Raw genomic sequence first — 14227 nt, 5'->3', positions numbered from 1 at the left:
GCTTCAGATATGTGGATCATTGGGATACGATCTTCACTTGAACCAGAGTGGTACTAATATCCTGGGTGGGAAATTTGCTGGTGCTATTCGGGTCGGTTTAAACTAGCTCAGCAAGGGGATTGGAACCTGAGGTGTAGTTCCAGTGCTTAGGAGGATGAGAATAGGGAGGGCATGGACAGGATTTCACGGTCACAGGAATATGCTGACAAACAGCAAGCTGGTTTGAAGTGTGTCTACTTCAACGCCAGAAGTATCCAAAATAAGGGAGGTGAGCTTGCAGCATGGATAGGTACCTGGAACTTCAGTGTTGTGGCCATTTCGGAAACATGGATTGAACAGGGTCAGGAATAGATGTTGCAGGTTCCAGGGTTTAGATCTTTCATTAAGGGGGGCAAGGCGGTAAAAGAGGGGTAGGTGTGCCGAGTTAGTATAACGGTGGCTGAAAGAACTTTTGACGAGGACTCGTCTACTGAGGTAGTATGGGCTGAGGTTAGAAACAGGAGAGGAGAAATCACAATGCTGGGAGTTTTTTATAGGCGTCTGCAGAGTTCCAGGGAGGTGGAGGAGAGGATTGGCAAAATGATTCTGGGTAGGAGTGAAAGGAACAGGGTGGTCATTATGGGGGATTTTAACTTCCCCAACATTGACTGGAAATGCGATAACTCTATTACGCCGGATGGATGAGTTTTTGTCCAATGTGTGCAGGAGGGTTTTCTGACACAAAATGTCGAAGGGCTGACAAGAGGAGAGACCACACTGGGTCTGGCACTAGGAATGAACCAGGGCCAAGTGTTTGATTTAGTGGTAGCTGAGCACTTTGGAAAGAGTGACCATAATTCAGTTACGTTTAGTTTGGCGATGGAAAGGGATAGGTACATGCCACAGGGCAAGAAATATTGATGGGGCAAGGGCAATTTTTTGAGAAGGTGACCAAGCATATGGATGAGGGTAGGGCAATTGAAATGTGGAGCTGGTTTAAGGAACAGATATTGTGTATCCTTGATAGGTATGTCCCTGTCAGGCAGGGAGAAGTGATAAGGTAAGCAAACCATGGTTTACTACAGAAATTGCATCTCTTGTTAAGCGGAAGAAGGAAGCTTATGTGACGATGAGACAAGATGGTTCAGATGAAGCAATGGAGAGTTACAGATTAGCTCGGAAGGATTTAAAGAGACAGTTAAGAAGAGCAAGGAGAGCAAATGAGCAGTCTTTAGCAGGTAAAATAAAGGAGAGCCCTAAAGATTCTATAGGTATGTGAGGAATAAAAGGATTATTAGGATAGGAATAGGGCCAGTCAAAGACAGAAGTGGAAAACTGTGTGTGGACCCTGTGGAGATCAGAGAGGTGCTAAACAAATATTTCTCATCTGTTTTCACTCAGGAAAAGGATAATATTGCAGGGGAGAAGAATGAGATACGAAATATGAGACTAGAAAGGATTGAGGTTAGTAAGGGATAAACCTTATAAATTCTAGAAGGAGTGAAAATAGCTAAGTCCCCTGGGCTGGATGGGATTTATCCGAGGATTCTCTGGGAAGCTAGGGAGGAGATGGCGGAGCCATTGGCTTTGATCTTTGAGTTGTCATTGTCTACAGATTTAGTACCAGAGGACTGGAGGATTGCAGATGTTGTGCCCTTGTTCAAGAAGGGCAGTGGAGATGACCCAGGTAATTATAGACCAGTGAGTCTTCCATCTGTTGTAGGAAACATTTTGGAAAGAATTATAAGAGATAGGATTTATAATCATCTAGCAAGCAACAATTTGATTTCAGATAGTCAACATGGTTTTGTCAAGGGCAGGTCGTGTCTCACAAACCTCATTGAGTTTTTTGAGAAGGTGACCAAGCATGTGGATGAGGCTAGGGCAGTTGATGTGGTATACATGGACTTCAGTAAAGCCTTTGATAAGGTTCCACATGGTAGGCTGTTGGAGGAAATGCAGAGGCATGGGATTGAGGGTGATATAGCAGTTTGGATTAGAAACTAGCTTTCTGAAAGAAGGCAGCAAGTGATGGTTGATGGAAAATATTCAGCCTGGAGTCCAGTTACTAGTGGTGTGCCGCAAGAATGTGTTTTGGGACCACTGCTGTTTGTCATTTTTATAAATAACTTAGACGCAGGCACAGGTGGATTGATTAGTAAGTTTGCAGATGACACTAAAGTTGGTGGAGTGGTGGACAGTGTGGAAGAATGTTACAGGTTGCAGGGGGACTTGGATAAATTGCAGAATTGGGCTGAGAGGTGGCAAGTGGAGTTCAAAGCAGCTAAATGTGAGGTGATCCACTTTGGGAAGAATACTGGGTCAATGGAAAGATTCTTGGTAGTGTGGATGTGCAGAGGGATCTTGGAGTCCATGTACATAGATCCCTGAAAATTGTAACCCAGGTTGATAGTGCTGTTAAGAAGGCATACGGTGTGTTAGGTTTCATTGGGAGAGGGATTGAGTTCCGGAACCATAATGTCATGCTGCAACTATACAAAACGCTAGTGCGGCCTCACTTGGAATATTGTGTACAGTTCTGGCCGCCCCATTACAGGAAGGATGTGGAAGCATTGTAAAAGGTGCAGAGGAGATTTACCAGGATGTTGCCTGGAGGGAAGGTCCTGTGAGGAAAGGCAGAGAGACTTGGGTCCGTTCTCATTAGAAAGAAGGCTAAGAGGGGATTTGATAGAGACATACAAGGTGATCAGAGGATTAGTCAGGGTACGCAGTGAAAGTCTTTTTCCTAGAATGATGACGTCAGCTTGTATGAGGGGGCATAACTACAAATTAAGGGATGATAGATTTAAGACAGATGTCAGAGGCAGCTTCTTTACTCAGAGAGTGATGAGGGCGTGAAATGCCCTGCCTGCCAATGTAGTTAACTCAGCCACACTAGGAAGATGTAAACAATCCTTTGGATGGTGATGGGGGTAGGAGATGACCTTAGAAGAGTTTATAGGTCTGCGCAACATCGAGGGCTGAAAGGCCTGTTCTGCGCTGTATTGTTCTGTGAAACAGGGCAGGGAGAACATTTTGATTATAGTGATCATAATTCCCTGACCTTTACTATAGTCATGAAGAGGGATAGGAGCAGGCGGTATGGGAAAGTATTTAATTGGGGGAGGAAGAATTACAATGCTATTAGGCAGGAACTGTGGAGCATAAATTGGGAACAGATATTCTCAGAGAAATGCCCAACAGAAATGTGGAGGTCGTTTAGGGAGCACTTGCTGGGCAAGGAAGGGACCTTGGGTGACGAGAGATGTGAAATATCTAGTCAAGAGGAAGAAGGAAGCTTACTTAAGGTTGAGAAAGCAAGGATCAGACAGGGTGCTAGAGGGTTACAGGGTAGCCAGGAAGGAACTGAAATGTGGATTTAAAGAGATAGAACATTATATGAAAAAGCCTTGGCGGGTAGGATTAAGGAGAACCCCAAGGTGTTCTACACTTACGTGAAGAACAAGAGTGAGTTAAAAATCACACAACACCAGGTTATAGTCCAACAGGTTTAATTGGAAGCACACTAGCTTTCGGAGCGACGCTCCTTCATCAGGTGATTGTGGAGGGCTCGATCGTAACACAGAATTTATAGCAAAAATATGCAGTGTGATGTAACTGAAATTATACATTGAAGAATTGATTGTCTGTTAAGCCTTTCATCTGTTAGAATACAGTGATAGTTTCACTTCTTTCATGTGTAAATCACAAAACCCTTTTTTTAAAGTTGCATTCTCGGGTTAGCTGTTAACAATGGTGATAGCTAGACAATATGTTGAAGGTGTTAGCCCCCTGTGTTCTCTGTCTATGACCTGATGTTTAGATTAATTCCAATCTAAAAAGTGAAATAACAGAGTTTTACATAAATTCATGCAGTTTTTGAGCTCAGAGTTCGACATGAATCTATGTGGTTTTTGAGCAAAGTGCAATGTAACTTTGTACCAAAAAAATTCACCACATACAATATGTATGTGTGCATGTGGGTCTTTGTCTGTGTGTGTGTGTCTGTCTGGGGTGGGGGTTGTGAGTATGCGAAAGTGTGTGTTGTGTGTGTGTGTGTGTGTGTGTGTGTGTGTGTGTGTGTGTGTGTGTGTGTGTGTGTGTGTGTGTGTGTGTGTGTGTGTGTGTGTGTGTGTGGTGAGTGCAGAGTGTCTTAAGTCTGTGAGGGGGTGCATGTGTGGGAGTGTGTGTGGGTATCTGTGTGCGCGTCTGTGTGTATCTGTGTCCGTGTGCATGTGACAGTGTGTGTGTGTGTAGTGCAATGGTGATCACCTGTAATGTGACATGAACCTAAGGTCCAGAACTTAGCTATCAGCCTCTGCTCAGCCACTTTCCTCTGCTGCCTGTCCCGAAGTCCACCTTGGAGGATGGTCAGCCGAAGGTCCGAGGCTGAATGTCCTGGACCACTGAAGTGTTCCCCAACTGGGAGGGAACCCTCCTGTCTGTTGATTGTTGTGCGGTGCCCATTCATCCATTGTCATAGCCTTTGCTCGGTTTCCCCAATGTACCATGCCTCTGGGCATCCCTGCCTGCAACGTATAAGATAGACAATGTTGGCTGAGTCACATGAGTACCTGCCATGTACACGGTGGGAGGTGTTCCCACGCGTAATAGTGGTATCTATGCCCATAATCTGACACGTTTTGCAGCGTCCACCGTGACAGGGTTGTATGGAGTTGTCCTGAGAGCCGGGCAGTTTGCTACGAACAATGATTTGTTTGAGGTTTGGCGGTTGTTTAAAGGCAAGTAGTGGAGGTGTGGGGAAGGTCTTGGTGAGGTGCTCATCTCCATTGATAATGTGTTGCAGGTCACGAAGAATATGACGTAATTTTTCAGCCCCTGGGAAGTACTGAACAACGAAGGGTACCCTGTCAATTGCAGCCCGTGTCTGTCTCCTGAGGAGGTCATTATGGTTCCTTGCTGTGGCACGTCGGAACTGGCGGTCATGAGTTGAACATTGTACCCCGTTCTTGTGAGGGCATCCTTGAGTACTTCCAGGCTCCTTGAAAGATATCCCGGAGTCTCAACCTCTGCCCCACCACCAAAATGGACCCGTTGGTTCTGGCAGCAGACACAGAGGAGTTCATCAGACGAATGAGACTCCGGGAATTCTTTCAAGGTGCTGGCAGCGATCCCACTGAGCAAACTGATGAACTAGAACAGTCATCACAGGGATCTGTAGAGGAGCGACCAAAGAAGGTGTCAACATGGACCCCACCGGAGGGCCGCTGCCTTGGGCTTGACATGTATGCTCAAACTGTCAGGAAATATATAAATGCCAGATTCATCAGCCGTACCCATAAGGTAGAGCAAAACATCACCCGTTCCCAACGCAATGCCATCCAGGCTCTCAAAACCAATCACAACATTGTCATCAAACCCGCAGATAAAGGAGGAGCCGTTGTCATTCAGAATAGAACAGATTACTGCAAGGCAGTGTACCGACAACTAAACAACCAGGAACACTACAGGCAACTACCAGCTGATCCGACCAAAGAACATATCCGAGAATTAAACACACTGATCAGAACTTTGGATCCAGTCCTTCAGAGCTCCCTACGCGCACTCATCCCACGTACTTCTCGTGTAGGCGACTTCTACTGCCTTCCAAAGGTACACAAAGCCAACACACCGGGACGTCCCATTGTGTCGGGAAATGGGACCCTATGTGAGAATCTCTCTGGCTATGTGGAATGCATCTTGAAACCTATTGTACAGGGGATCCCCAGCTTCTGTCGCGACACTACGGATTTCTTACAGAAACTCAGCACCCATGGACCAGTCGAACCAGGAACATTCCTCGTCACAATGGATGTTTCCGCACTCTACCCCTGCATCCCCCACAATGATGGCATCGCGGCAACAGCCTCAGTACTCAACACCAACAACTGCCAGTCTCCAAACACCATCCTACAACTCATCCGCTTTATCCTCGATCATAACGTCTTCACCTTTGACAACCAATTCTTCATCCAGACACACGGAACAGCCATGGGGACCAAATTTGCACCCCAATATGCCAACATTTTTATGCACAGGTTCGAACAAGATTTCTTCTCTATGCAGGATCTCCAACCGACATTGTACACCAGGTACATTGATGACATTTTCTTCCTCTGGACCCATGGCGAGGAGTCACTGATAAAACTACACAGTGACATCAACAATTTTCATCCCACCATCAAACTCACCATGGACTACTCTCGACTGTCTGTCTCATTCTTGGACACGTGCGTCTCCATCAAGGATGGACAGCTCAGCACCACATTCTACTGCAAACCCACAGACAACCTCACAATGCTACACTTCTCCAGCTTCCACCCAAAACATATTAAAACAGCCATTCCCTATGGACAAGCCCTACGCATACACCGGATCTGCTCAGAGGAGGAGTAACATGACGGAAACCTGGAAGTACTCAAGGATGCCCTGCTGAGGCTGTTGCCGCGATGCCATCATTGTGGGGGATGCAGGGGTAGAGTGCGGAAACATCCATTGTGACGAGGAATGTTCCTGGTTCGACTGGTCCATGGGTGCTGAGTTTCTGTAAGAAATCCGTAGTGTCGCGACAGAAGCTGGGGATCCCCTGTACAATAGGTTTCAAGATGCATTCCACATAGCCAGAGAGATTCTCACATAGGGTCCCATTTCCCGACACAATGGGACGTCCCGGTGTGTTGGCTTTGTGTACCTTTGGAAGGCAGTAGAAGTCGCCTACACGAGAAGTACGTAGGATGAGGGCGCGTAGGGAGCTCTGAAGGACTGGATCCAAAGTTCTGATCAGTGTGTTTAATTCTCGGATATGTTCTTTGGTCGGATCAGCTGGTAGTTGCCTGTAGTGTTCCTGGTTGTTCAGTTGTCGGTACACTGCCTTGCAGTAATCTGTTCTATTCTGAATGACAACGGCTCCTCCTTTATCTGCGGGTTTGATGACAATGTTGTGATTGGTTTTGAGAGCCTGGATGGCATTGCGTTGGGAACGGGTGATGTTTTGCTCTACCTTATGAATACGGCTGATGAATCTGGCATTTATGTATTTTTTTTAGATTAGATTAGATTAGATTAGATTACAGTGTAGAAACAGGCCCTTCGGCCTAACAAGTCCACACCGACCCGCCGAAGCGAAACCCACCCATACCCCTACATTTACCCCTTACCTAACACTACGGGCAATTTAGTATGGCGAATTCACCTGACCCTGCACATCTTTGTGATGTGGGAGGAAACCGGAGCACCCGGAGGAAACCCACGCAGACACGGGGAGAACGTGCAAACTCCACACAGTCAGTCGCCTGAGGCGGGAATTGAACCCGGGTCTCTGGCGCTGTGAGGCAGCAGTGCTAACCACTGTGCTACCGTGCCGCCCAGTTTGAGCATACATGTCAAGCCCAGGGCAGCGGCCCTCCGGTGGGGTCCATGTTGACACCTTCTTTGGTCGCTCCTCTACAGATCCCTGTGATGACTGTTCTAGTTCATCAGTGGGCTCAGTGGGATCACTGCCGGCACCTTGAAAGAATTCCCGGAGTCTCATTCGTCTGATGAACTCCTCTGTGTCTGCTGCCAAAACCAACGGGTCCATTTTGGTGGTGGGGCAGAAGTGGGCGGCACGGTGGCACAGTGGGCGGCACGGTGGCACAGTGGTTAGCACTGCTGCCTCACAGCGCCAGAGACCCGGGTTCAATTCCCGCCTCAGGCGACTGACTGTGTGGAGTTTGCATGTTCTCCCCGTGTCTGCGTGGGTTTCCTCCGGGTGCTCCGGTTTCCTCCCACAGTCACAAAGATGTGCAGGGTCAGGTGAATTGGCTAAACTAAATTGCCCGTAGTGTTAGATAAGGGGTAAATGTAGGGGTATGGGTGGGTTTCGCTTCGGCGGGTCGGTGTGGACTTGTTGGGCCGAAGGGCCTGTTTCCACACTGTAATGTAATCAATCATTCAAGTTGAGACTCCGGGAATTCTTTCAAGGTGCCTGGAAGTACTCAAGGATGCCCTCACAAGAACGGGGTACAATGTTCAACTCATGACCGCCAGTTCCGACGTGCCACAGCAAGGAACCATAATGACCTCCTCAGGAGACAGACACGGGCTGCAATTGACAGGGTACCCTTCGTTGTTCAGTACTTCCCAGGGGCTGAAAAATTACGTCATATTCTTCGTGACCTGCAACACATTATCAATGGAGATGAGCACCTCACCAAGACCTTCCCCACACCTCCACTACTTGCCTTTAAACAACCGCCAAACCTCAAACAGATCATTGTTCGTAGCAAACTGCCCGGCTCTCAGGACAACTCCATACAACCCTGTCACGGTGGACGCTGCAAAACGTGTCAGATTATGGACATAGATACCACTATTACACGTGGGAACACCTCCCACCGTGTACATGGCAGGTACTCATGTGACTCAGCCAACATTGTCTATCTTATACGTTGCAGGCAGGGATGCCCAGAGGCATGGTACATTGGGGAAACCGAGCAAAGGCTATGACAATGGATGAATGGGCACCGCACAACAATCAACAGACAGGAGGGTTCCCTCCCAGTTGGGGAACACTTCAGTGGTCCAGGACATTCAGCCTCGGACCTTCGGCTGACCATCCTCCAAGGTGGACTTCGGGACAGGCAGCAGAGGAAAGTGGCTGAGCAGAGGCTGATAGCTAAGTTCGAGACCTTAGGTTCATGTCACATTACAGGTGATCACCATTGCACTACACACACACACAGATATTCCTACACACACACACACTCTCTCACATGCACACGGACACAGATGCACACAGACGCGCACACAGACACCCACACACACCCTTATAGACACACACACTCCCACACATGCACCCCCTCACAGACTTAAGACACTCTGCACTCACTACACACACACACACACACTTTCTCATACTCACAACCCCCACCCCAGACAGACACACACACACACAGACAGACAACGACCCACATGCACACATATATATTGTGTGTGGTGAATTTTTTTGGTACAAAGTTACATTGCACTTTGCTCAAAAACCACATAGATTCATGTCGAACTCTGAGCTCAAAAACTGCATGAATTTATGTAAAACTCTATTATTTCACTTTTTAGATTGGAATCAATCTAAACATCAGGTCATAGACAGAGAACACAGGGGGCTAACACCTTCAACATATTGTCTAGCTATCACCATTGTTAACAGCTAACCCGAGAATGCAACTTTTAAAAAATGGTTTTGTGATTTACACATGAAAGAAGTGAAACTATCACTGTATTCTAACAGGTGAAAGGCTTAACAGACTATCAATTCTTCAATGTATAATTTCAGTTACATCACACTGCAAATTTTTGCTATAAATTCTGTGTTACGATCGAGCCCTCCACAATCACTTGATGAAGGAGCGTCGCTCCAAAAGCGAGTGTGCTTCCAATTAAACCTGTTGGACTATAACCTGGTGTTGTGTGATTTTTAACTTTGTACACCCCAGTCCAACACCGGCATCTCCGAATCATAACAAGAATGAGGGTAGGGCCAATCAGGAATAGTGGAGGGAGCTTGTGCCAGAAGTCGGAGGAGGTAGGGGAGGTCCTTAATGAATACTTTGCTTCAGTATTCACTGTTGAGAGAGGCCTTGACATTTGTGAGGACAGTGTAAAACAGGCTAATATTCTCGACAGGTTCATGCTAAGAAGCGGGATGCGCTGGAAACTTTGAAAACATGAGAATGCCTAAGTATTCGGTCAGACGGGATACACCCATGGTTACTGGGGAAGTGAAGGAAGAGATTGCTGTGCTTTTGGCGATGATCTTTGTGTCCTCGCTGTCCATTGGAGTAGTATCAGCTGATTGAAGGGTGGCAAATGTTATTCCCTTGTTCAAGAAAGGGAACAGGGACAAACCTGGGAATAACAGACCAGTCAGCTCTACGTCGGTGGTGGACAAATTATTGGAGATGATTCTAAGAGACAGGATTTATGATTATTTGGAAAAGCATAGCTTGATTAGAGATAATCAGCATGGCTTTGAGAGGTGCAGGTCATGCCTCACAAGCCTTGCTGAATTCTTTGAGGATGTGACAAAACACATTGATGAAGATACAGCAGTGGATGTGGTGTACGGATTTAAGCAGGTGTTTGATAAAGTTCCCCATGGTAAGCTTGTTCAGAAAGTAAGGAGGCATGGGATACAGGGTCATTTGGCTATCTGGTTGCAGAATTGGCTGGCCCATAGAAGACAGAGGGTGGTAGTTGTTGGAAAGTATTCAGCCTGGAGCTTCATGAGCAGTGGGGTTCTACAGAGATCTGTTCTGGGACCTCTGGTCTTTGTGATTTTTATAAATGACTTGGATGAAGAAGTGAAAAGGTGGTTTAGTAAGTTTGCCAATGACACAAAGGTTGGTGGAGTTGTGGATTGTGTGGAGGGCTGTTGTAGGTTGCAACGGGACATTGATAGGATCCAGAACTGGGCTGAGAAGTGGCAGATGGAGTTCACCCTGGAAAAGTGTGAAGTGATTCCGTTTGGAAGGTCAAATTTGAATGCAGATTACAGGGTTAGAGGCAGGATTCTTGGCAATTTGGAGGAACCGGTGGATCTTGGGGTCCATGTCCATAGATCCCTGAAAGTTGCCACCCAAGTTGACAGGGTTATTGAGAACATAGAACAATGCAGTGCAGAACAGGCCCTTCTGCTCTCGATGTTGTGCCGACCTGTGAAATAATCTAAGCCCATCCCCCTACACTATCCCATCATCATCCATATGCTTATCCAAGGACTGTTTAATGTCCCTAATGTAACTGAGTTAACTACATTGGCAGGCATGGCATTCCACGCCTTTACTACTCTCTGAGTAAAGAACCTGCCTCTGACATCTGTCTTAAATCTATCACTCCTGAATTTGCAGCCACAGCTCCCCACCCCCTTACAAGTAGATATCATCATCTGAGGATAAAGACTCTTACTGTCCACGCTATCTAATCCTCTGATCATCTTATTTGTCTCTATTAAATCTCAGCCTTCTTCTCTCCAATGAGAGCAGATCCAAGTCCCTCAGCTTTTCCTCATAAGACCTATGCTCCAGACTAGGCAACATCCTGGTAAATCTGCTCTGCAGCTTTTCCAATGCTTCCACATCCTTCCTGTAATGGGGCGACCAAACTGTACACAATATTCCAAGTGAGGCCACACTAGCATTTTGTACAGTTGCAGCATGACCTCATGGCTCTGGAACTCAATCCCTCTACCAATGAAACCTAACACACTGTATGCCTACTTAAAAGCATTATCAACCTGGGTGACAACTTTCAGGGGTCTATGCACATGGACACCAAGATCCCTCTGCACATCCACACTACCAAGAATTTTTCCACTGACCCAGTATTCTGCCTTCCTGTTATTCTTGTCAAAGTGAATCTCCTCACATTTATCTGCATTGAACTCTATTTGCCACTTTTCAGCCCAATTCTGCAGTTTATCGAAGTCTCCATGCAACCTGCAACATTCTTCCACATTGTCCACTACTCCACCAACTTTAGTATCATCTGCAAACTTACTAACCCATCCACCTATGCCTGCATCCACGTAGTTTATGAAAATCGCAAACAGCAGGTGGTCCCAAAACAGATCCTTACGTTACACCAGACTCCAGGCTGAATATTTTCCATTGACCACCACTCGCTGTCTTCTTTCGGAAAGCCAGTTTCTAATCCAAACTGCTAAATCACCCTCAATTCCATGCCTCTGCATTTTGTCGAACAGTCTACGAAATGAAACCTTATCAAAGGCTTTACTGAAGTCTATGTATACTATGTCAACTGCCCTACCCTCATCTACATGCTTGGTCACTTTCTCATAAAACTCAACGACCAGACCCTAACAAAACCATGTTGACTATCTGAAATCAAATTGTTGCTTGCTAGATGATTATAAATCCTATTTCTTATAATCCTTTCCAAAACGGGAGGCTCACTGGTCTATAATTACTTGGATCATCTCCACTGCTCTTCTTGAACAAGGATACAACATTTGCAATCCTCCAGTCCTCTGGTATTAAACCTGTAGACAATGACAACTCAAAGATCAAAGCCAAAGGCTCCGCCATCTCCTCCCTAGCTTCCCAGAGAATCCTCGGATAAATCCCATCCAGCCCAGGGGACTTAGCTACTTTCACTCCTTCTAGAATTGATAAGGCTTATTCCTTACTAATCTCGATCCTTTCTAGTCTCATATCTCGTATCTCATTCTTCTCCTCTGCAATATTATCCTTTTCCTGAGTGAAAACAGATGAGAAATATTCGTTTAGCACCTCTCTGATCTCCATAGAGTCCACACACAACTTCACATTTCTGTCTTTGACTGGCCCTATTCCTACCCTAGTCATCCTTTTATTCCTCACATACCTGTAGAAAGCTTTAGGGTTCTTCTTTATTCTACCTGCTAAGGATGGCTCATGTCCCCTCCTTGCTCTTCTTAACTCTCTTTAAATCTCTCTTTAAATCCTTCCTAGCTAATCTGTAACTCTCTATCTCATCTGAACCATCTCGCCAATGTCACATAAGCTTCCCTCTTCCACTTAAGAAGAGATACAAATTCTTCAGTAAACTTTATTACTTCGTCCCAGCCTGACAGGGACATACCTATCAAAGATATCTATTCCTTAAACCAGCTTCACATTTCGATTATCCCCATCTCCTGCATTTTGCTGCTCCATTCTATGCCTCCTAAGTCTTGCCTTATTGCAGAAAAATTACCCTTCCCCCATCTATAACTCTTGCCCTGCTGCGTGTCCCTTTCCCTTTCCATTGCTGAGCTAAACGTAGCTGAATTATGGTCACTCTCTCCAAAGTGCTCACCTACCACTAAATCAAATGCCTGGCCTGGTTCATTACCAAATACCAGATCCAGTGTGGACCCAGTTTGTCAGCCCTTTGACATACTGTGTCAGGAAACCCTCCTACCCACATTGGACAAAAACTGATCCATCTGGTGGCTGAAAGAACACTTGCATAGCACTAGCAAAATTCCCACCCAGGATATTAGTACCCCTCTGGTTCAAGTGAAGATCATCCTGTTTGTAGAGGTCCCACCTTCCCCAGAATGAGCCCCAATTATCCATAAACCCGAAACCCTCCCTCCTGCATCATCCCTGCAGCCATGTGTTCAGCTGATATCTCTTCCTATTCTTCACCTCGCTATCATGTGGCACAGGTAACAATCCAGAGATAACAACTCTGTTTGTTCTCGCTCTCAGCTTCCACTCTAGCTCTTGGAAGCGTATGATGTGTTGGCTTTTATTAGCGGGGGATTGAGTTTAAGAGCCGTGCAATTATGCTGCAGCTGTTACACTCCAGACTATAGCTTTAGGGTGCAGGAGCTGGAGTGTAGGGAGGTTAGGAACATGGCATCAATTTCAAAGGAGGGTGCCTGTAAACAGGAAAGTGGCTTGAAGTGTTTATACTTCAATGCAAGAAGTATACGAAGTAAGGTAGGTGAACTTGCAGCGTGGGTTGGTACCTGGGACTTCGATGTTGTGGCTATTACGGAGACATGGGTAGAACCGGGACAGGATTGGCTGTTGCAGGTTCCAGGGTTTAAATGTTTTAGTAGGGTCAGAGGTGGGGGTAAAAGAGGGGGAGGTGTGGCATTGCTTGTCAAAGATAGTATTACAGCTGTGGAAAGGACGGTGGATGAAGACTCGCCATCTGAGGTAGTTTGGGTTGAGGTTAGGAATAGGAAAGGTGAGCTCACCCTGTTAGGAATTTTTTACAGGCCTCCTAATAGTCCTAGAAACGTAGAAGAAAGGATTGTGAGGATGATTCAAGAGAAGAGTGAAAGTAATAGGGTGGTTGTTATGGGGGACTTTAACTTTCCTGATATTGATTGGGAAAGCTATAGCTCAAGTTCGTTAGATGGGTCAGTGTTTGTCCAATGTGTGCAGGAGGGTTTCCTGACACAATATGTAGATAGGCCAACAAGAGGTGAGGCCATACTGGATTTGGTTCTGGGTAATGAACCAGGCCAGGTGTTAGAATTAGAGGTAGGTGAGCACTTTGAGGACAGTGACCACAATTCAGTGACTTTTACTCTAGTGATGGAGAGGGATATGTGTGCACTACAGGGCAAGAGTTATAGCTGGGGGCAGGGAAATTATGATGCGATGAGGCATGACTTAGGATGTGTGGCTTGGAAAAGTAAGATTCAAGGCAAGGGCGTAATTGATATGTGGAGCTTGTTCAAGGAGCAACTATTGAGTGTCCTTGATAAGTA

General features: G+C 46.2%; 1 protein-coding gene across 6 annotated transcripts in view; it reads left to right on the top strand.

The window, feature by feature from the left end:
- The window catches only part of lrrc49 (leucine rich repeat containing 49), a 274354-nt gene that overhangs the window by 235218 nt on the left and 24909 nt on the right, over window positions 1-14227 (top strand). The window contains exon 16 of one of the 6 annotated variants that reach the window (XM_087982210.1): window positions 8415-9415. The exons of the other annotated variants lie outside the window; for them this stretch is intronic. Coding sequence (XP_087838336.1) covers window positions 8415-8621 — 207 coding nt within the window. The 3' untranslated portion in view covers window positions 8622-9415. Of the gene's footprint in view, window positions 1-8414; window positions 9416-14227 lie in introns of those variants that run through there. 6 annotated transcript variants of the gene reach the window in all.

Source organism: Chiloscyllium plagiosum, unplaced genomic scaffold, assembly GCF_037043375.1.
Source record: "Chiloscyllium plagiosum isolate Xiang-an unplaced genomic scaffold, Cpla_swu_hap1 HiC_scaffold_42, whole genome shotgun sequence".
Taxonomy (NCBI): Eukaryota; Metazoa; Chordata; class Chondrichthyes; order Orectolobiformes; family Hemiscylliidae; genus Chiloscyllium; species Chiloscyllium plagiosum.
Note: the sequence above shows the minus strand (reverse complement) of the source record. Positions and strands in the feature narration are given on the sequence as shown.